This window comes from Ursus americanus, chromosome 30, assembly GCF_024610735.1.
Source record: "Ursus americanus isolate L20-20 chromosome 30, mUrsAme1.1.p, whole genome shotgun sequence".
Classification (NCBI taxonomy): domain Eukaryota; kingdom Metazoa; phylum Chordata; class Mammalia; order Carnivora; family Ursidae; genus Ursus; species Ursus americanus.
The window spans coordinates 22720208-22743437 of record NC_142156.1 but is presented as its reverse complement, the minus strand read 5'-3'; the positions used below and the strand labels follow the sequence as shown (position 1 = coordinate 22743437).

Here is a 23230-nt window from a genome sequence, read left to right as displayed (position 1 = left end):
AGGCGCGACAAGTAACTCCTGTCAGCTGTCCCTGTCCTGATACTGCTTGGCTCGTAGGCGAGGCCGCCGAAAGGGACGGCGTTAGCGGCCGGGGTGCCTTTGGCCAGACGGTCCCACGGGAGCCCTGGGCCCCCTTTTGCGGCTGCGCTCTGCCTCCCCGGCGAGCCGGCGCCCCGGGCCGCAGGGACAAGAGGGGAGCGTGTTTGTAGCAAGGGAAAGGGAAAGTTGTCTCAGATTAAGCATCCGCCACAGGAAATCTAAAAAACTGAATTTTCAATTATTTGACTTGACTGTAATTTAAGTATAAATCCCTATACTCCTGAATATAATATGTGCTCTAATAAAGATGCTGGTGGGCAGCACCTAATTTTTAAAGACTCAAAGGACAAAACTGAGACCTAAGATTATTTCCTGCTGCTGATGGTAGCGCTGGCTGTGGCCATGCCTCTTCCGTGGTCATAACAGGTCCAGAGCCCCGGCCACGTGCCGTGAACACACGCAGCCCTGCGTGTCCCTCTGTCCGCCCCCGTCACTCCCCCCCGCCCCAGGAGGAAGCAGGAAGAACGAGCTTTGTCCAGGAGAAAACAGCTTGGAGACTCAGGCCAGGCCACACGCCCTGCACGGTCCCCGGGGTCAGCTGCAGGCAGCATACGCGGGCGCGCTCCAGACCCCGTCACACACTTCCTGGAGGTCCCCGCACACGCGTGCTCCAGCCGTGCCACCCTCCGCTGCATCATCCCATACGTTATTTTCAAATATACGCGGATATATGCCCAAGCCCCCGGCTTACTCTGTACGCTGTTTTGAGGCATTAGTGATTAGATACGCAACAATCTTCTGAAAACCAGTAGGTGTTCTAGAAATCTAAGCTCGTATCTGAGGAGCACTCGCCTGGAGATCAGAAACCCAAGCATCTCAGAGGTGACCTGACGTGCTCAGGGCTGCAGCGCTTGTCAGAGGCAGAATCAGGAACAGGAGCAGGTCTTGCGTTTGGGTCCCTGCGCTAGGTTCTCCTGAGTCACGTGGCTGCCCCCGTGGTCACAGCAGACACTCGCTGCACGCAGGGCTCCCTCCACGGAGAGGGAGCACTGGGCACCGGCGAAAAGATGGGAACCACAAACTGTCCGAGGGAAATACCGATGAAAACTGTTCCAGACAAAGCCTTCCTTACCTGCGGGTCTGAAAACAGCAGCCCTGTGACCTCATGCTTCACCACTGCCGCGTTCCCGGGGATGTTCCTGGCCAGCACCGGGACTTCCAGATCCATCGCCTGAGGACAGGAGAGAGAGGACAGGTGGGCAGTGGTGATTAAGAGTGTCTCTGATGGGAGGAGCCCGCGTGGGGCAGAGGAACGTCTATGTCCGCCGGACCTCCGGCACCTCACGAGAAATACAGTGCGCCAAAGCGATATCCCGATCGAAACATTCCACGTTCCAAGTACGTACTGCATTGAAATTACTTACTGTTACAGATTCTGGAATGCTCTATCCCGCAAGACTTTGTCTGATATGATCACCGCAATGTCACGAAGAAACCCCCTCTCTCCAAATGTTCGCTTGACACTTGTGCAGTGACAGTTTGGAGAACACATCCCTAATTATCCTCATTAGTCCCCCAGTAAGTCATTTTCTCCCAGCACAAGCTGCGGGAACAGTGCAGGAGGACTGGGCATGTCTCTCTGGCATGCAGACAAGAGTGACAAAGAGCGTGATGTATCATCCCGATTATTCACTAAGCAGGCTTTCCGTTCCCCGAGGTCTGGGACCAGCACGTGGCATCCACAGCCCAGCACAAACTGGCACCGAGACCTCGAAAGATGCCCGAGAGCACAGCAGGCAGTCGGCCTCCCCTCCCCGTCAAGGCAGCGTCTCTCTGGTTCTCCTCCTATGGTTTTGGGAAGCCCGACCTGGAAGGCTCTATTTCGGCCTCCTATGTTGAGCCTGCTGGGGTTCCTTGGACCTGGGACCACTCACCCTTCGTAGGGCAGGTGCCTTCAGCACATGAGAGGGACATTCCTTTGCAACTCGGTGTCCAGGGCAGGATGGGCTGGCGTCCACAGCAAGCCGCTCATCTGGCTTTTCCTCTCCAGCAGGGGTAGGAGGCGCTCTGATTCTGCCTGTGGTTCTCCTTTCAAGTAATAAACACTGGGTCACGAAGGGGTGACCCTGGAATTTCGGAAGTGTCAGGTTACGCACCCGCAGCCGCAGCTCTGGGACACAGAGGCCTTCCTCTGGCAGGTGCGCCGGCCACACCCAAGCGCCCAGAGCAGGTGTGATGCACAGCAGACGCTCAGTGAATACCGCGAGCCAGCGCCCTGGAATCATCCGTGCTGAATGAATTCTGCGTCCGTGTCGTCCGCCGTGGCCATCATAACCGCCAGCTGTTGTCTCGGCGGGCGCGCCTGGTTTTCTGGTTCTTCATCCCCTATATCCTCCCAGTCTACTTTGAGTTTAAGCTCCAGGCCCTAGAGAATGCGGAGCTGACAACATCCTTCCTGCCAGCACGCCTCTGAGGCTCTTCTGTTCCCACTGTCGGGGAAACTGGGAGAGCTGGCTTGACGCATGGATCAGAGCCCCCACCGTCCTGCTCGCCAGACGCCCAGCTGCTTCTCCAGCGCAGCCATGATGGGGGTCTCTCTGTCAGGCTCTCCTGTTGGTGTTTCAAGAACATGGAAGGCCTCCAAGTCAGACTTTCCATTGTCATTTTGTAGGATCAAGACTAGGAGCTTCGGTGGTCATCACACTCGGGAAGGAGGCACCTCACGGCACAGGGAAAAAGTGACCTGAAATGGCCACATCCCAGCACTAGGGTCACAAAGGCGTCTGGACTCCTGGGTGGGCCCCGGGTTCTGACACACTGCAGGTGCAGTCCGGCGTCCTGGAAGACAGCACAAGGCCAGAGATCAAGGGGTCTTCGTCTTGTATAAAGATCTTGGTCTTACTGTCTTTGCTCCGGGCCCACGCCGGAATCACCCTGGGAGTGTAGCACTATCGCTTGGAGTGATGAGGGACCCTGACTGGGCCCCCACCCTGCTCTGGCCCACAATCAGGCGTTTGTGAAATTCCTCCCACAATTCTGCTGGGCAGCCCAGGAACCACCGAGGTGGCAAGCGCACTGACGTGTCCCTGGATGTCTCCCTGGGTCTCGGTTGCATCTTTTGGGAATGAGGGACTAAAGTCTCCTCTCTGTAGCACATGAAAAATCCAGATGTCATTTTGCACAAATACCATTATGTGGTTTGTGGCATAAGCTGCCTAGCACGGCAATGACATCAGTTACGAGGTCGTAACGTAATTATGGTGAGTGATGCTGTGAGTCATATGGCTTGTCTCTCCACCTGTCGCACAGTGTTGCTGCTCATTAAACTAGCGCAACACACTGTGATTTCATTTCTAGACATTTGTCAACTAACTGCCACATCCTCTGCACGGACGAGAGCTTGGAGGCCGTCCTATCTCCCCCACGGCCTCATGTCAGGGCAGAGCTCAGAAAGAGGGTGATCGACACGTCAGGGAGCTCCTGCTCCAGGCGGCCCCACAGCATGTTCCTACACATGGGTGCCTCTGTCCCCTGATCCGGGAGAAGCGCCAGAATATTTGTGAAGACTTGTGGCAGGCACAGAGATCGGGAGGAGCTGTCTACAGGTGTAGACGTAGAGACAGACACGTGCAGATTTATGAAACCGATGACCAGAGAATCACAGGACCGGCCGAACCCGAGGGATAACAGAGTTTAAATTCCTGTCTCAGGCAAGGAAGATCTTGTTCTCAGCCGTCCTGTTGTGTAGACTCATTTGTGTATCATCTCAACCAGTGCTCACCAAGCACCCACCCTACATGGAAAGCTACGCACCCCTGAGAATTGTCCTTTCATTGTCCACTCGTTAGACGAATGTTTGTTACCAACCTGCAAATGGCAGGACACAGGAGGCTTACGTGATGGGACCAGCTGGTTGAGGGGGGATAATGAGATGGTATTGCGCAGTAGGGGAGCCTTGCTTGATGCAAAGGCCATAAAAAGGAAACAACAAATCAAACCAAAGGAAGCAGAAGGAAAGCAAAATAAAAGCAGCAATTAATGAAGTAGAAAGCAAAAACAAAGCAACTAGGATATCCAAATGGAGATTCTTTGAAAAAAAAAATCAGTGAAATAAAGAAGTCACCAGCAACCCTGATCACCAGAAGAAAGGAGAAAACAACACAAGACAGACTGAGGGGGAACAGATCACTGAGACTCAGAACAATTTTAAAGCCATAGGAGAATATTTATAGAAATCTTTGCAAATAAATTTGATAAACCTAGCTGAAATGGGTAGCTACCAGGAAGAATGCTTCTTACCCAGTTAAGCCTGATAGAAGTAGAAAAGCCGAAACAGATCAATTTCTAGAAGAGAAACAGAGAAGTTATCAAGGAAACCGTCCACAATGAAAGATCATCTCAGACAGTGTCACAAGGGAATTCTGCAAAATCATCGGACCGCATCACCCTAGTGCTGCAGGAACTCTGCCGGACCACAGAAAAGGAAAGTAACATTCCAAATAATTGTTATGAACCATCAACAGTAATACCAAAGCATGAGACAGATGGCATGGAAGGAAGCCACGGGCCAACCTCATGTCTAAATCTCTCCATAAAAATCCTAAAGAAAATAGTAGCAAACAGAATCCAGCAGCACATAACAAAATCATGGAAACCAACCATTGCAGTCACTACATTAAACGTGAACGGACTAAACACAACACTCAAAAGGCAGAAATTGTCCGACTGGGTACAAACAGCAAGACTCAGCTGTATTCACTGCCTACAAGAGATACGCTTTGGATTCAAAGACACAAAAGTTAGAAAGTAAGACCATGAGAAAACGTACCTGTGAACAGTAACCACAGAGCTGCCCTGGCGGCATTAACACCAGACAAAATAGGCTTGAGGACAAGAACTGTTCCTGGAGACAAAGAGGGGCATCTCCTAATGAGAAAAGGATCCATACATCAGGAAGACAAAAATCCTACGTGTGCACAACATAAGGGCAGAGCCCCATAACACCTGAAGCAAGAACTGGCAGAACCAAAAGGAGAAATAAGCAGTTTAATCATAATAATTAGACACCTCGATACTCCACTCTCAATAACTGACAGAACAACTGGACAGACAACCATCAGGGTGACAGAAGTCCTGAACAGCACTAACCCACTTAACCTGACATTTACAGGACACCCTCCAGTGCCTACAGGAGACACATTCTTCCCAAGTACACATGGTTCCCTCTCTCGGACGTATCATATGCTGAATCCAAATAAATAAGACTCAGTAAATTCAAAAAGACTGAAATCATAAAAGTATGTTCTCTGACCACATTTTTGGGAAAAGGGTATGGTGGTGGGAGAAGGGGATATAAATATGGAACAGAGGAGGGGGAAGACCCTGGGTAACAGGAATTAAATTTGAGATATCATATGAATGCATGTGTGTGAGGGGTGGGGGAGAGGCAGGGGGGTGCTGGAGCACAGAGGGGTGTGTGTGCGTGTGTGTGTGTGTGTGTGAGTGAGTGAGTGAGGGAGAGGAGGGGGGGAGCTGGAGCACAGAGGTGAGCACAGGTCAAGGGTCTACAGCTACTCGTTGTACTATTATTCTTTCAGTTCTCTGTGTTTTAAACTTTTAAAAATCAAAACGGTAATAATTTCCCTAAAGTGCAAGCTCTGAGGCTTTTCTGCCTGGGTCCGAATCCTGGTTCTTTTATGTACAGCTGACCCTTGAACAACAGGGGTTTGAACTTGGGGAGTCCACTTACACATGGATTTTCTTTTTTGATAAATACACTATAGGACTGTAAATGTATTTTCTGTTTCTTACGATTTTCTCAGTAACGTTTTCATTTCTCTAGCTTACTTTACGGTAAGAATACAGAATATGATACCTACAACATACAAAACGTGTTCGTTGACTGTTTATGTTATTGACTTCCGGACAACAGTAGGCTATTACTAGTTATGTTTTCAGGGAGTCAAAAGTTACATGTGGATTTTCAACGGCATGGGAGTCGGTGCCCCTAACCCGCACATTGGTCAAGGGTCTACTGCACTAGTTGTATGATCTCGAGCCAATGTCACGGTCTGTCGCCTGTTTGCCTATTTCCTCTGATGTAAAATAAGGATAATGATAAAACCGCCTTCATTAAGGGTGATGGGGAGGATTAGCTGATAGTTGAAGAACTTAGACTCATTTCTGGGCATAGACATCATCGCAAATAAGATTGAGATTGCCGATGGTCTCTACCCGAATCAGTAAGATTCACAGAGGAAAACTACTTGTCCCGGAGCTCAAGACTGCATTCCCAAAATCCCAGATAAAAAAACAGGTGCCCTTAAAAACTAGGAAGCTGGAAAGAAAGTAAATTTAAATTATATCAAAGTTTGGAATGAAAATGCAGCATCCACAAGTAAAATGGTAAATTTGAACGCTTTTCTTTTTCCTTTTTTTTTAAAAGATTTTATTTATTTATTTGACAGAGATAGAGACAGCCAGTGAGAGAGGGAACACAAGCAGGGGGAGTGGGAGAGGAAGAAGCAGGCTCCCAGCGGAGGAGCCTGATGTGGGGAGAACGCCGGGATCACACCCTGAGCCGAAGGCAGACTCTTAACGACTAAGCCACCCAGGCGCCCCGAACCCTTTTCTTAGACCATACACACAAATTAACTCAAAATGAATCATCAGCCCAGTGTTAAGAGCTAAATCCATAAAACCCCTAGAAGAAAATAGAAGAGTATCTCTTTGAGAACTTGGGATGGGCGAGCTTTCTTAGCTATGATCCCAAACACACAAGCAATAGCAACAACAACAAAAATAGATACACTGACCTTAATGAAAATTTTAAACTTTGGAACTTCAATGGAAATTAAGAAAGTGGGAAGATGGAACCCAGAGAGTGGAAGAAAGTATGTAAAGCATCTATCTGGTCAGGGACTTGTATCTATAATATTATAAAGAACTCTTACTGCTCAGTAATGAGAAAGACAACCCAATTTAAAAATGGGCAAACAACTTGAAAAGATATTTCTTCAGAGCAGCTATAAATAGGGCAATAAACACCTGAAAAGGTGCTCAACATCATTCGTCTTTAGAGACTTGTAAGTGGAATGCACGGTGTGCTGTGACGTCACACACCGTAGGATGGCTGTCACCAAAAAGAACAGTTGATGAGGGCATGGAGGCACTGCAGCCTCCCTGCGCCCTGGTGTGGGCTCTGAGGGGGTGCGGTCACTTCGGAAGGCAGTGTGGCTCCTCCTCGGAGGGTTAAACATGGAGTTCCCGCGGGACCCAGCAAGCGCACTCCTGGATACAGACCCAAGAGCAACGGGACCACGCGGTCAAGCAGACACTCGCACACATGTGTTCACGGCAGCACTATTCATCATAGCCAAGACGCGGAGCCAGCCCAGATGTCCACACACTGGCGAGCAGATACCTAAGTGCCGTGTGTATGCACGGTGGCAGGTCTCGCACACACAAAGGATTGAGGTCCCGACACGCCCTGCAGCATGACAACGTTACGTTGGTAACAGAAGCAGGTCCCCAAGCCCCCACGTCATCGGACTCCCTTCCTCTGAAATGTCTGCAGGAAGCCGAGCTGGAGCGACAGAGAGGAGACGGCTGGTTGCCTCAGGCTGGGCTTGGCGTGGGGGTCACGCTGGGGAGAAACAGTGAGTGGCCGAAGCTGTGTTCAGGATTTCCTTCTGGGGCGAAGAAAATTTCCTACAATTGGTAATGCTGAGGGCTGACAACTTGGGAATATGCTAAGAACTCCAGAATTGCACACTTTGAATGAACTAATGCTTTAAATGAGTGAATGAATGTATGCTCATTAGGTGAATTAGCTCTCAATAGTTAATTGTCGTATTAACAAAGCATTTTGAAAAACAGTGCAAAAAACCTCTGAATTTATTCAGTGTCCTACATTCAGGGACTAAAGCCCCAAATAACGATTTTTAAAAGGCCTGCCTACAGATTGTTTTTCAATAAATTTAGTTGCCCAGTAAGTGAATACTTCACGGCTAACTTTTATTGCTACGGAACTAAATCAAGTAAGATGTTACATGTAAGTGTGGTGATGTCACAGACGTAAATTAATGAGTTTTTCTTTATCTTGAAATGTCTTTGTTTTCGGTCTGGTGATAAATTTGGTGGCTTTTTCTTTCTTTAATGCCTTGTCTTGGCTGTATGGAAATAGCACTTCTTAGAGATGGCCTTTGTTGGGGATAGGCGAGGTCATGCGACGCGTGTTCTCGGTGCGGCGAGCGTCTCCTGCAGGATGGTCGCTGTGGCGGGTTGGTGATGTTTTCTGCGGAAGCCACGCCGGTGCTCCTGGAAGGAAGACGGCTTACAGTCAGGCAGAGCACCAGGCTTGGACCGGGAATGCATGTGGTTCTGGTCACGCCACTTGTACTCCTGCTGCTCCTTCCAGCAGATTCTCTTCGCACAGATCCTGATGGGGGCGGCTTTTCTCCTCGTTCAGGGCTGAGTTCAAGGCCCACGCTCCCGCTGCAGGACTGTGCTTGGGGAACCACCCCGCAGACGGGACAGCTTAAACCACGGAAGGCGCCGGCATGGCTCTGGAGGCCCCCGGGGAGTCCCGAGAGCAAGGTTTGGGGGCCGTTGTTTCTGAGGGACTGGGAAAGGATCTGGTCCAGGGCTCCCTCCTTGGCTCGGAGATGCCATCTTCTCCCTGTGTCTACGAGCGTCTGTCCAAATCCCCTCTTCTTACCAGGACACCCCACACAGAGGCTCAGGGTCCACCCTCATGACTCCTTTTAATACGACTGCCTCTGTAGAGACCCCGTGTCCGAAGAGATCCTGGGGGTTAGGACCCGCACACTCGGCTTTCGCAGGGACACAGCTCGGCCCCTACACTCACCACTGACCACCACTCCCTCCCCGACGGCTGACCATGGCCTCGCCTCCCACCCTGTCACTTCGCACTCCCCCCTTTGTTTCTTGCTGACAGCTTATTACATTCATTTATGGATTTCCTAAGTTCCAGTTTCTAGTTCCTTCTTTCTGCCCCAAACAAGGGCAGAAATTCCCCCACGAACCATGACCTTTCTATGTCCTGCTCACTGCTCTCTCCAGAGCGTAGCCCAGAGCCAGTACACCTCGCACACCCAGCACACTTTGGTCGAAGGGAAGAATGCACAGGTATGGTAATGTGATAACTGTTTCCAGGCTCCAGGCTCCGCGTCCGTGCGGAGAGCCGCGGTACCATCGGGGCTGTGACCGTGCGAAGTGGGGGCGGGGCAGAAGCTACGTGAAGGGGACCCCACGGTTGTGTATTCACAGACAACAAACTCTGAAGTCCTCTCTTCAAAACTAAGCTGTCGCTAGGAAAGGAAACGTCTTCAGAAGGAAGAGGCAGGTGGGAAGGCTTTTTTCATACACGTTCTCAAGGTGTGACGTCACCTCCTTAAAAACACGCTGCCTGGAAGAGAGGTGAGGTCCCAGGGCCCGATGGGCAAGAAGTGCGTCCCGACAAGACCCGGCCTGGGGGCGGCGTCTTGTGCTGACCCTGTTGGGAGACGGGCGGGTGCACGCTGCACACACTTTCTGCTGGTGAACACAGACGAGGCTCGTGCAGCGCACGTGGGGCGGACAGCAGCCCAGACCTGGTTCCGGGTTCCAAGAGCAAAAGGTGTCTGTGCCGGTTTCAGTCCGCACGTACCCAGTTTCTCCCCAGGGGAGCTCCTCCACCTGTCATCGGTGGACGGAAACCTCCGATTCCACCTTGAAAGGAACCTTTGTAGCTCGTGCCTCATTTTCTGCAGAGCTGCCAGAAGATTCCAGAGACGCTGCCTCCCCTCCACGTGCAGATCCGCCTCCAGATGCAGCTGCCAGGGCTCCCTCCGCCAGAGCCGTGAAGGGTGGGCACCGTCACCTGTATTTATGGAGAGAATTCTGATTTCCGGAATTCCGATTTGCTTGTGGAGAGGTTTGCTTGGGCTTTCGCGGCCTTGCCTAGCACGTGTCCAATAGAGTGACCACTGCCTGTCGGGTGGGGACGAGGCGGGTCTGGGAGTCCCCGACATGCACACATGCTGCGTTCGGATCTTACATCACTGGGCTTAGAATGTTTCTCAACACAGAGACCCAGGGCATTTAGGGAGCAACTCTTGGACGCAAGAGACAGTCTTGCGCCTTGAAAAATACTCCCCCCCCCCGCCGGCCCCTCCCCACCACCCTGAACTAACACCCTTCTCATTGCGACACCTCAGAAGTTCCTTCACTCCTTAAAGTGGGAAGGGCATAGCACAGCCACGCACCTGACACACTTTGAAACCAGCCACGGCCAAAAGGGCACAGAGTCACGACTGTCCTCGAAGAGCCCTTCAGGGAGGCTTCAATCACTAGGGTCTGGGCCCAGAAGCTAAGAGCCCAAGAATTCTCTTGTTACTCTTGGCCTGCCTTCCCCCTGGGGAGCAGAAACTTTGACGGGGACGGTAGTGTGTGCGTGTGTGCGTGCGTGTGCGTTCTGGGGTGGGGAGGAGAGCCAGGACTGAGGTAAGAACATACTTTTCCGTGTCATTTCCGTTTTGTTCTGTGCCATGTTCAACACCATAATAAGCCCAAACTTGCAACCACAGATTCGCGGTAGGAATAGTCACCCTGCCGCCCACACTTCCAGCTTGAGCTTGATTCGTGGAGTTTCTTGGTAAGAGATGGATTTCAGCAAATGAGATTTTTATTGCTTCCATGAGAAAACAAAGCTAATTCTGGGAGGTCGAAAGATCCCTTCCTTCAGAAGTGATATGTGTTCGTTCTGTGATTAACCACTTTGGTTATTTGAATGGGTTCTAATGAAACGCACCCAGACCACTCCCCTAAAATCAGCTTCATTCAAAACCCTCAACCCAAAGGTTATTTTGGAGTTTTCAAAAGGAGCACAGCATCAACATTTAAGACCGTCACATTCGCCAACAGCTGCCTTGCCTTTGAAGGAAACGAGACTTGACAGCAAGTCATCGGCCGTGAGACGCGCTGCGCCAGTGATGAAATCATTCCTGAATTCGACTTCGCTTTTTCTTGGGAACTTGAACAAGAAACTGTGTATTTACAAAGGAGCAGTTGGGCACCGGCTCGAGGACTGGGGGGGTGAGGACGTGCCTCTCTGAAGCCGGTGCGAAGGGCGGAGGCTCCCGTGAGAGTGCGGCTGGGAGAGCCGGGACGCCACCCCGGCGTGGAGGGCCGTGGGCTGTGCCTGAGCACGGGCGGGCTGCGGTCCACACCGCGGGCTCCGAAAGCACCCGGCGCTGGCACCTTCTACCCCGGCTCCCGCTGTTGCTTTGGGTTTTGCCTTTTTGAAGGCTGCCGCAAGGACAGAGGCGGCACGAGGCATCAGCCGGTCCCTCAGTTTAGGAGGGTCATTCTGTCGGCTGCTGTCGTGATTTACCGTGTTGTGTGAAACATGAAATTGTGCCTTCTGCCGCCAAGTTCAGTGAATCCAGCTGGTGTCCAGAGGAGGAAAGGATGTTACGAACAGGAGGAAAGGACGGCATCGCTCTAAGCAGGCCTTTCTCACCCGCGAGACGGAACCCCTGAAACCTGCTTCGGAGTCCCGGAGGCCAGCGGCCCGCGCTCCTTCTCTCCAGCAGCCCGCACGTGAGCTGGTGCTTACGCACGTGGGCCGTAGCCGCGGCACGTGCTCCGAGCTGTACGCGACCGCACGCGTGCCGTGGCTTGTGACGGAATGTTCCGAGGGAACTCCGGCAGTGAGCGCTGCTCTGCACGGGGGCATCAGAGGCCGCCCTGTGCTGAGCTCGCCCTTCAAAAGGAGTCCAGCCCGCCACGCCGTGACAACAGCACGGGAGAAAGGCAAGTCCGTTCTGGAGCCGAATGCCGGATGAGGGATCAGCTCTCCCGGCCCGCCCCACCCACCCCCTCCCCGCGCACCTGTCAGCCCCGCTTCATGGCGCCCCCTCCATCAAAGATACTTAGTGGGTCACAGAGGGGCCCTAGTTTCATTTTATACTGTAGCTAGCAAGGACAAGTGGCAGAGCGAAAGGAAATGATACATTATTTAGTCTCAGATAGAATTAAAAACTACTTTTGAGGTTCCAAAGAAAGGCTGTTCTCTGTGGCTCTGAGCGGCGCACACCTTGATCGGCAAAGACATCCCCTCCGTAAAGGGGGACGGGAGGGATGGGTGGGACAGGAGGGACGTGCGGCTTCTGGACGCCGCCTCTGGGACTCGGGCTGGGTCTTTACCTCCAGAATCGCGGCGGACATGCCCTCGGACATGGAGCTGTTCACCACGGCGAAGCAGTTCCTCAGCGCTGCGTGCAGGTCCCCCTGCGGCATCTCTCCGAGCAGCCGCACCCCAGCCGTCCTGAAACAGGAGCAGGGACAGCTCTCTGCCGCCGGGCATCTTGGGGGGGCCGGGGGAGGACAGTAGTTCTCCAGACAGCACCGTACGGGGATGAGGGTCTCTCCCCTTCCCCACCCCTGATGAGCCGCCGTCACTGTGAATTGTGCCTCCCAGGTATCAGAGGCCAGACAGAAGGTGCTGGACACTTTTTCTAATAAGGCGACCTTTTTTCAAACGTTTGTTTAAAAAAATACTAATAGGGACAATAACAGACATCTAATAAACAGAAATTCTAAAATAGAGACAAGCACCCAGGTGCCCACCGCCCAGAGTGGACATATACACGTTTTGTCTTATTTTTTCATCCACAACACTGATCCGTGTCCATCCAACAGCCTGTCTGCCACTCACATAACTGCCTGTAGTTTTACCTGTGGGCGCTCTGGGTCTCTGAGCAATATAAAGACGCCCGCATATCTGTGGGGATGGGATCGGTACTTCCCAGTCCCCTGTGCTGACTGGGTGGCTGGTGACATGGGGGGCCATCCTGGGGGATCGTGAGGAAACCACCTGAAAGGGGGCTGACCCAAATGGGAGAAAACCCTTTGGGTCCCTGTCCTTTCCCGTCCCCCCGCTGAACACTTGGAACTCGCTGGAGGGGCCCTGGGGCCACCTGTCACCCTAAGGATGTGGTCCTGGGCCAGCCACATCTGGTGGTTTCTTCCGTGAGCAGTTGGCCCAGCGGCCGTAAGCCTGCCTTCTGGAGCGTCTGCGGCAGGCGAGCAAAGGCCCTTTGGCTTCCTGCGGTTCTATCAAGTGCTTGATATTTTAGGTCTTTTCGGTTTTGGCCAGTGTGATCAGTGGAAATTATAACTGCAAAGTGGTTTTCATCAGTATTTCCCTGAGCAAGGGAGGATGGGCATCTCCACTCCCCAGGGGATTGCTACCGCACACACCCTTCCTGTCAGTGGGGGGAGTAAGAGCGCCTGGATCTCCCGGGACACGGTCACGAGGCCGCACTGGGAAGTGCCGGCAACAGAGCCTGGGCTCGGTGAGTGCTGCACAAGCATGGGAGTGGGGCTGATGGATTGGCCAGTGGGCTTCCTCTCCTGCAGAATTCTGGTCGCTTCCTCCACTTACCTTTTTACTTTGGCTTTTACTTCCCTTGTAAACAGTGGGTCAACCTGAAAAAAGACAAAGATTTTAGGAAAAGCCTGACGTGAGCCTCAGTCTCAAGAACGGTGTATCATGGCCACAGAGCCAGACTCAACAACTAAGGAAGGAAAAAGTCAAGCCCAATAGGCACTAAGACCCTGATTCTGCTCCTACATAATGATACAGAGGGAGAGAGGGGCCCTGAGGAGGGAGCTCGGAGAAATGCACACGTCCTCCTGTCCACTGTTGTTGCACGTGTCAGACGAGAGCCTGCTGCAGCCCCGAGGACGGTGGGCCACCCCTCCCCCAGCTCAAGGTCTGGAAGCAGAAGGCAAGCCCAGCCACGGGGCAGTCGCCGGCCACACGACACTCCCGTGGAAGGAAGGGTCAGCTGATTCCCTGCAGTGGCGGATTTTGTCATAAAATCTTTGAGGCAGGATGACTTGGAATCCTTAGCTGATCTAAGACAAAGGCCCCGACAAAATTAACATTCTATTTTTGACAGGGAGCCTTCCCAGAAACACAATGTTAAAGCCAAGGGCACGTCCATCAAGCTGATGTGTGGACAGACGGGTCCATCCGCACAACGGAATATGACTCAGTCACGAGAAGGGATGTAGCGCTAACACCTCCCACACGGAGGACTCCAGAGAACAGGACGTTCGTGCAGGAGGCCGGGCACTAACGGCCACGCACTAGTGACTCCATTTCCATGCAACACCCAGAATGAGCAAATCGGAGAGAAAGAAAGTAGATAAGTGGTTGCCAGGGCCTGGGCGGTGCAGACGGTGGGGAGCGGCTGCTAACAAGTCTGGGGTTTCCTTTGGGGGGATGAAAACGTACCCGAACTAGGGTGACGTCTGCAAACTGCATGAATATACTAAAAACCGCTGGATTATACTTTAACGTGGTGCTTCTGATGGCATACAAATTATATCTCAAAAAAAAAAAAAAAAAAAAAAGCCAAGTAGAACTTTAGTTAGTCACAACGTCACGTCCTCGAGCCTGGGTTTTCCTTCTGTTTCGCATCCGGGGGCACTGTGTCCTTTGGGACCGGGCCTGTTTTGTGTCTTTGCACCCCTGCTGATTGACAGGTTGAATTAGTGCAGATTGAAGGCCCTGCGTTTTACTCCTTGCAGAGTGGCCTCAGGGTTTTATGCAGACCCATTCGTAGTTGTGTAAGGTCAGAAGGAGAGGCCACGGTCCGCCCCCCAGCCACTCGCTAGCTCCCGGCCGTGCCTGCATCACGGGACCTCTCTGGGCCTTAGCTTCCTTGGTTGCAAAGTGAGAGTCGTCACAGGGCCTCGGGATGGTGGGGAGGATCGGATGAGCCCCAACAATGCAGCGCTCCTGACGGCCTGAGACATGGTGACTGCTTCGGTGCAGCAGAAGGAAAAGTTAAATATCCTTCTGGAAAGAATGTGTGTGAGAGCTCAGATCTCAGCACTGGAACAGAAAGGTCTGTAGGCGTCACCTCACATGCACACTGTCCCAGAGATACTGCCACACATCTCCACGCCCGGGACGGAGCGGTGAGAGCAACACACCCCAGCGCCTGGCGGCCATCGCAGTGTTCGCACGGGGACGCACACATTCGCGACCCTCGGAAATCAGACCGGAGTACAGCCTGTGTGCCTGGCCTCTTCTTGGGTGGGCTTACTGTCGGAGGCATCCGGAGGATGTGAGGGGACACTGTCCCACTGTCACAGGGCTCCCACAGCCCGAGCCACAGCGTATGTTCACACGGGACTCGCCCGAGTGCAAACTCAACGGCAGACCGCGGCTTTGCCCTTGGCCGTCCCTGCCCTGGTGCCATCAACAATGAATACAGCTTTTAAAATAACAGTTGTTCTTAAATGTATGCCCGTGTGACACCAAACTCGGAGCTCTTCCTCAAAGATACAGACGGAGGAGAGCATAAACACATTTTACTAACACAGCGTCTGCCGGCTCGTCCCGTCCTCCGATGAGCGAGTGGCGAACGCAGCTTCCGTTTCTAGTCTCACTCACGGTTTACTGGTAGGTATTAGCAATTACAGAACAAGGCGGTTTAATGAATATGACAGTACCCCATACTTTATCATGCCAACTGAGAGTATGTTGTGCCTTCCAGAACCTTCATTTCACTTTCTTTTGGCAAGGGAATGCCGTGAGTCTGTTGGTTGCGCGTGTTGGACCCCAAATCCTTCACACCACTGGCACTGACTGACAGGTGTCCCAGGAAGCTAACACATCAAATCTGGGTGCACAGGGAACACTGGAACTATCCCCTGAAACGACATTTTTAGAGTTATTTTAAGAGCAAAGTCACAGGAACAGCACAGGGGACAGATGCGCTCACACAGAGGACGACTCGGGGAGAAAAGGCCGAGTGGGCGGACCCCGCGTCTGGTGCAGGTGCGGCCAACACCATGTAGTTGCCGTCCGTAAATGATCTGCTTCCTCTAGGAAAATCCAGACGCTCGCATGATCCAGAAACACTTAACAGGTTTGTGTCTAGTTGTTATAAAATTCGGTTGCTGAGGTTTCTTGCTGAAGCATTTCGACCTACACAAATGCTTTAAGTCTCCACGTTTATATTAAAAATTTCACACAAATCAAAGCGGAAACACTGCCAAGACCTGATTTCTGACTCCGTGTTTCCTCTCTCAATCACATACTCGCTACCTTCTGACCCTGTGGGGGGGAAACTCTAACGTTCAGGACTAACAATAACAACCAGAGAACATTTTGTTGGGGTTTTCTGGTCTTTGTTTTTAAGATTTTATTTATTCAATTGAGAGGGGAGAGAGAGAGACCGAGCACAAGCAGGGGGAGCAGCAGGCAGAGGGAGAAGCAGACTCCCCTCCAAGCAGGGAGCCCGAGGCGGGACTCGATCCCAGGACCCTGAGATCATGACCCGAGCCGAGGGCAGACGCGTCACGACTGAGCCACCCAGGTGCCCCGGTTTTTATTTTTGAGAATGAACTGTTTCCCGTCATAGAGGATTCTTGAGCACGTTCTCCGTGTGTGCAGCATGCTAGCTGTGTGTCTCTTGGCAACATTACACACTGGATGCAGATAGCACACAGGCTGGTGTCTTCCAGACGGACAGCCACATAGGCCTCACTTGCCTCTTGCAAAGCACCGACAGCTGAGCCCTGGAAGCTCAGATTTGTTTGGAAGTCCCGGGCAATTTCTGCAGCAGATGTCAGAAGCAAAGTCGCAACATTACTTCTGATGAGGACAGTTTCCAGAATGCCCCCGTGCAGGCCTGGAAGGACGAGGTTTCTTCGGCCGCCAGCAGAGGGCGCTCAGCTTGCAGGTGGCTTTTGTAGTCCGTTTCCTTGGTGCTTTGTGCCAGGTCAAGACAGGCAGTGGGATCTGCGTGAACCCTGTTCTGAGGCCTCCTTACCTGCCCCCTTCTTCGGTGGAGCTGGGCCAGCTAGAACCAGTGCCGGGGTTAGAGACGGACCCGTGGAGGCTGCAACACACTTCTATTCCTTGAAACGTCTTTACAGGAAAAACCCATACTTACGGACGATTTGTTGTTATTTGCCATGTACTCTGGGCCTAACCTACGTGAAGTTCTCTATATGCATTAACTTACTTCTTGCCCACGATCCTGTTACGATTACCCCACTTGACACAAGAGAACAGTGAAGTTCAGAGAGCTCATGTAGTTTAACCAGGATCACACAGCTAGAAGGTGCGGGGCCAGGAGCCCGAGTTCTTAAAACCACACTCCCCTGCCTCTCTGCCGTCTACTCAGGGGTTTTATCAACTAGTTCATAAAAAGCCAACATGGATTATGGAATAACTACCTGCTTATCTGTTTATTTCCCCACGATATCCCATCTGCAGCTATTTCCCTCTTCTCTGTTGCCATTCTCACCACCAGGAATGCCCCCCTCCGTCCCTAACACCTATTCAACCCCAGGGCACAGGTAGATGCCACCTCCCTGGGCGACTTTCCCCGATCATCTAAACCAGAAGCAACGTTTCCTCCCCCACTTTCCTTCCAGCTGCTTCCAAACTCAGGCCTGCCTCGTCTCCTGCTTGTCCGCCTCGCTCCCCCCCTCCCCCCCGTATGCATGTCCCTTTCCCTCCAGGGCCAGGCCCGGTGTCTTGCACACAGCTCTCCACTTGATAATATTTGCTAAATGCAAGGTTTCCAGCTGGCCCTTCCCTTCCGTTTCTCGTTCCTGATTCTTTCTGTTGAAATGATCTTAAACAATTGAACTACATTATAACCCCAACATCTTATCACGAAAAAAGCGAACAGGCTAATGAAAGCCTTCTTTTGGCTTTACATATTCTCAAATTCGTATCTTACTTATGATCATTTTCAGTTAGAGACCCCTCATTTTAAATTTTATTAGCATGCTTCTCTCACGATCAACAATTTAGAGAAAAGTAATTCCTCAAGGAAAATTTTGAAAGTCTGCTGAAATACCTAGCATATTAACTAAAATTCAGCTGAAGGTATAACAGCTTCCAAGTCTGAAGTACGAACTGCATTAAACTTTTCCGGATTTGCCTTCCACATGAGTTCAACTTCACATCTCCCAGTGAAGCCAACTGGAACAAAATACAAGATAAAGAAAAAAAGAAGGGTAGATTTTTTATGTAATGAAAGCACATGTTATGAAATTTTAAAAAACAAAAGCATGGCAAGCAGCAAAGAAAATTCTCATTTCCTCCCTCTAAGCTTATTTATTTCTGAGCAAAAGCTATTGTTTCAACTCCCAGGCTTAAGGAAAATCATCTTTGATATAAGAAGTTATCGTGGGAAGTCATTAAACCGTCATGCTCAAACTGAATGCTCACACCACACTCCTTCTCAAAGAGCACCAGCAAATGCACCCACTCCGGACCCTCCTAGAAGCAGAAAGCACACGCTTTGCTAAAATGGTTGAACTAAGAGATCAAGAAGCTTTAACAGAAAACCAAAGCCAGACTCAGACCATCCTGCAGCTAAAGCAGATTACTGTTGCGTCCATGCAGGAAGAAAACATTTGCAGGGACAGCTCTTTTCCACGTCACGTCGTCGGCTGCTGCCTGTGAGCCAGGTGCGTTTGCGACACCGCGCCATACTCAGTCCCTACGAGAAACGGTGAGGCAGGTGGCATCGTCTGGGTCATGCCTACTTTGCAGATGGGGAAGCTGAGGCACAGAGAGGCGAGGGGCACCCAGCTGATTCCACAGTCCATGCCTGCAGCCACTGTGCTACACGGCCACGTGGAACTACCCTTTGTAGGACACGGATGAGGCCATTGGTCTCAAGGTGCTAACTCACGGCCAGCACAGTGAGTGGCAGTGATTATGAGCTTCTGTATGGGACGGAGATCCGGCTTTCTAAAACGTTCTTGCTGAGAATTGCCACAAACACAAACGTGTGTATGGCATCTAAAAAATAAAACACACACAGCATCGGTGATTTCTCAAGCAGCCTAAGAACATCCACGCTACGATTTTATAAATGCTCGCTAGAGTCGGTAGATGCCACCTGGTGAGCAGAGTGGCGACACGCTCTCTGGGCTGGGCCGGGACACGGCGGGAGCCCGTGTGAACGCCCCGCAGCCCTGGGCTCTCCTTTGCGGACACAGCCGCAGTCTGTCTGCTGACTGGGCTCCGTGCCCCTGACGGCAGGCGTCGGGTCTGCTCTCGTCCCTGGGGTGCGTCCACATGCCTACAGCACGGGGTGAGTATAACACTCAGTAAGTATTTCCTGCAGGGCTGAATAGAGAAGTCAGGTTCTGTCTACGTGAACATGCACGCACACACGTACGTCCTGCTCCCCCTCTGTACGAACGACACAATTAATAACGGCAGCCCGGTCTCCTGCCCAGACTCCGCCCGCCATCGCTGTCCCACAGCAATACTTCCAGAGGAGGACACGCCAAGTTCTGCCAGTGGCACAGTTTTCCCCGCTAAGGGGCGCTCTTCCCGAGTCCCTGAAGGAGAGCACCGAGGCAATGCCAGGGAGCAGACGTGGTGGCTGACTACTCCCGCCAACTGACCCACAAACGTCTTCCCGTCCTTCGCCTGAGGGTCAGGACAAACGGGGCATCCGCACGTGCTGCGAACACCTACTTTCTCCTTTGACCCTTCGGCGTCCACCTCTTCTGCCAAAGCCCCCTTCCTTCTGTTCTTCCTCACCTCCTCCCACGGACACGGGTGGTCAACGTGGCACCGGGTGCCCGGTCCTCTCCTTACAACAGGATGGGATGCCTCCCAAGCTGGATCTTGGACCTTGAACAGAAGGATCCAGAGACTAAGAAGTGGGTGGAGCTCATTCTTCCCCGGGGGGGGGGGGGGGTGGCCACCGGGAACGTTCCCGGCTAAGACTCCCTGGCCTCTGGAATTTCTCGTCTCCAGCTCCACCAACCATTCTCTTGGTGGCTCTTGTCATCTTCCCGTAAGTTGCATTTGCTGGAGTTGGTGTCACGCCTGCAGCCAAGGGGCACTGGCTGAGCGGCACTGTTTCTTCTTCGCTGGCGTGTCCCGTAGGACAGGGCCCCGTGCAGAGAAAGGACCAGAAGGACCACAGCTGTGTGCACCACAGTGATTCCCTAGTAAGAGACGGCGTGCTGTTCCGGACGCCTCGGCTCACGGAGTCAGTGCAGCTTTGTACTGAGAGGTCGGCGTGTGACCTCCAAAAGTGTGTAATTCATACCTAACGAGTTTACTCAGCCACTGAGCTTCGCAGTTAACAAAGGAGGACAGGGAATGAGGAGTGGACTCCCATCAGATGCCACCGATCGTGGTGACATTCAGGGGGTTCGGTCTCTTAAACACCACAGTGGTAAAGCATGCGTTTCAGTGCCTCCCACGGTTTGACCTCTGGACCACTTGGCAAATCCGTTTCCAAATTCTTAACCGATAACGTTGTAGCAAGGATTCAAATTCAAGTGTAAAACTGTTTGAACCCCCTCCTCATTCTGTATTCAGACGCGATGTCAGATTGAATCCTTGATCATGAAAGCTGAGAGATGTCTGGAAATCTTGTAACGATGCAGGTGGGCTGGGTTCGGCGGCGGTCAGGGGAGCGTACGCGCCCGGGTCCTGGCAGAGCCAGGCCAGCATCTGGGGAGAGGCTCTCGTGGCGGAAGCCGCCAGCATGATGGCCTTGGATACACATTTAGTGGGACTCTCACACGCGCACACCATCCAGTGTGGCCGAGCCAGTGATTTTCACACTTCAGATTAGGAAGCAAATCATGAAATCGATTTTTGGGTAAAAACAAGCTTTTTAAAAATGACATGGAATAGAAGAGTGCCACATAGCAAAGGATGGCCCAGGACAGTCTTTTAAAAAGGACCAGATTTAAGCAGCTGACCTTGATCTCAGCTCAGGTCTCAGGGTCGTGAGTTCAGGTGCCGCACTGGGCTCCACGCTGGCCTGGAGCTTACTTCGCACACAAGGACCCGCGTGTGGAGCTGCATGGAGCGGGAGAAGCACTGTCTAGTAGTGTGCGCATGTGTGCGTGCGTGTGTGCATTCGCGTGCACGCACCGCGTACGGACCCTGTGCTGGGCTGGCTCTGCCCGCCCCCGGCGGCCATGCACGCACACACGCACCTCAGCTCTTCAGAGACGTCTCCCCATAACTTGGAACGGGCCCGTGGAGGGAGCTTCTACACCATGGAAATAGGCCGGTCGGGCTCTCAGAAAATAGGGCTCCCCTGCCCTGCGCCCCACGAGCACCGGTGGTTGGACACTCGCCAGCACGCCGCTGGTTATAGTTAGGAAGTGAACAAGCAAACCTCAGACACTAGCCCGTCCAGGTTACTGGAGAGTCTGAGATGTGTCTCCAGATGCATCAGTCTTTTGTCTTTCATGGGACACGCGGAATCAAGAAGAAAACAACTTCTCTGAAGGAGTTCGTCACTCACTGGATTCGATGCTACCTTATTTAGAAGCTCAAATTATTCTGTCTGCTGAGATGACATCAAGGTTCGGGTGGCGGCTTTTTGTTTACCCCTTAGATTTGATAAAGACCTTTTATTGATATTGCTATGGCCTCAGTGTTGTGTCCCCCACACCCCAAATTCATACCCTGAGATCCTAATGCCCAAAGATGATGGTGTCAGGAGGTGAGGTCTTTGGGAAGTGAGTGGGTCACAAAGGTGGAGGCCTTGGGAATAGAATCAGTCTCATACGATGGGATCAATTCTCATAAATGACCGCAAGGAGTGTCCCTGAGCCAGGAAGAGGCCTCCCCAGAGCCCGACCATGCCAGCACCTCCATCTCAGACTTCCAGCCTCCAGGACCAGAAGTGTCTGTTGCTGGCCCACTGGCCCATCCCTGGGATTCTGTGGCAGCCGCCCAAAGGGACCAGACAGATATGAACTAGCCAGACCTAGAGCCTTCGCTTCTGTACTCAGGCCCGCAGAAGGGCACGACACTGCATTACCCAAACCGGGCTGCGGCGTGGAGGAGGCCATCTCCCTCAGCGAGGGACAGACGTAGGCGGACCCTAGCGGGGACGTCCACAGCGGGATGTCTGGGTACACGATCTTGCCGCAGCCGAACCATAGCCCCCTCAGCCTTCCTGCCCCTGGCCGCAGTCTCTGCCCTCCCCTGCTGCCTGTCCTCCAGCGCAAGCCCAAGGCACAGGCTTCCCCGCACTGAAATTAGGGGAAAAAAGACACATTTTTGTGCATTCACTTTTCCTTCAAAAGTAGGCAAGCACAGGTTAGAGGAAAGTGATGGGTCGCGATAGCAAGTGGTAGAAAAGACATCCTTCCTCTGGGATGCGAGAAACAGTCCTCATTGTTCAGTAGAAGCAACAAAGTCACAGTAGTGTCTCTCCTGGAACACTAAGGCCCCAGAAGCCCTCAGGAAGCAGCGGCACTGGGACCCTTCCCTGCTGGTGGTGGGCTGAAGGGAGGGTCGCAGGGGGATCCCGGGACGCACCACCTGGGCCGGCCATCCTTCCCTCTGGCCGGTGCGCACGCTCCAGTGCCTCCGGGGTCACCATTCCCTGGGGACGGGGTTGCTGTCCCATGTTCCGTGCTTTCGGCGTGTTCCCAAGCCAGCCACCTCCGGCAGGTTTCCTTACACGGAAACGCAATCAGAGAGTCGGAGCGGGTCATCGTCAGCGTGGCACGGGCAAACGTTCCTGCCCACCAAGGCTGTGTTTCAAGGTTCCTTGCACCCGAACATGACCACTTTATAACTGGTTCCCAAACTCTGGCTGTTCCTGTGCATTTTCGTAATCTGTCATATCTGCATACTATCTGTATGGCTGCTTATTTAATACTTTTTTAAGCCAATTCAATTTATTTTTAAAGAAAACTTTCGTAGTTGGAAAGCCAGCATCACGCGCCATAAATAGAACATCGCCATGAAAATGGAAACAGTGGAAATGAGAAACCACATCACTAAATTCTTTCTAAGCCCGAGGCCCTCTCTCTCGGTTAGCAAGGATTTCAGCATCAAACTCAAACTTGTTCTTTCAGTAACATTCTCCAGACAGAAGGATGGGAAGAGAATTAAAACCATCACTGTCATCAACAACTCTGCCGCTATGGGACTTACCATTCAGCAGGCACCGGGGATTTTCTTGTTGCACCAAAAGGCTGGCGCCGAGCACACGGGCATGTGCATGTAGTGTGCACATGTGTGTGCAGGCGTGTGTACGTATGTGAGTGCCTGTTGCACCAGGCATATGGGTGGAATATGGGGTGATTCCTTTTCCATGTGGCAGATTCGAGCCCTTGATATTTTTATTAGGTTAGG

At 52.2% G+C, this 23230-nt stretch overlaps 1 protein-coding gene across 4 annotated transcripts in view; it reads right to left on the bottom strand.

Annotated features, from left to right (window-relative positions):
• Positions 1–23230, bottom strand: part of GLT1D1 (glycosyltransferase 1 domain containing 1) — a 76590-nt gene that overhangs the window by 4877 nt on the left and 48483 nt on the right. For 2 of the 4 annotated variants that reach the window (XM_045779177.2, XM_087857435.1), the window contains 3 exons: positions 13490–13533; positions 12250–12370; positions 1172–1270 (listed from right to left, as the gene is read on the bottom strand). In XM_045779177.2, the coding sequence (XP_045635133.2) occupies positions 1172–1270; positions 12250–12370; positions 13490–13533 (264 nt within the window). The remainder of the gene's footprint in view (positions 1–1171; positions 1271–12249; positions 12371–13489; positions 13534–23230) is intronic. The other 2 variants (XM_045779192.2, XM_045779202.2) reach the window with 2 other exon arrangements.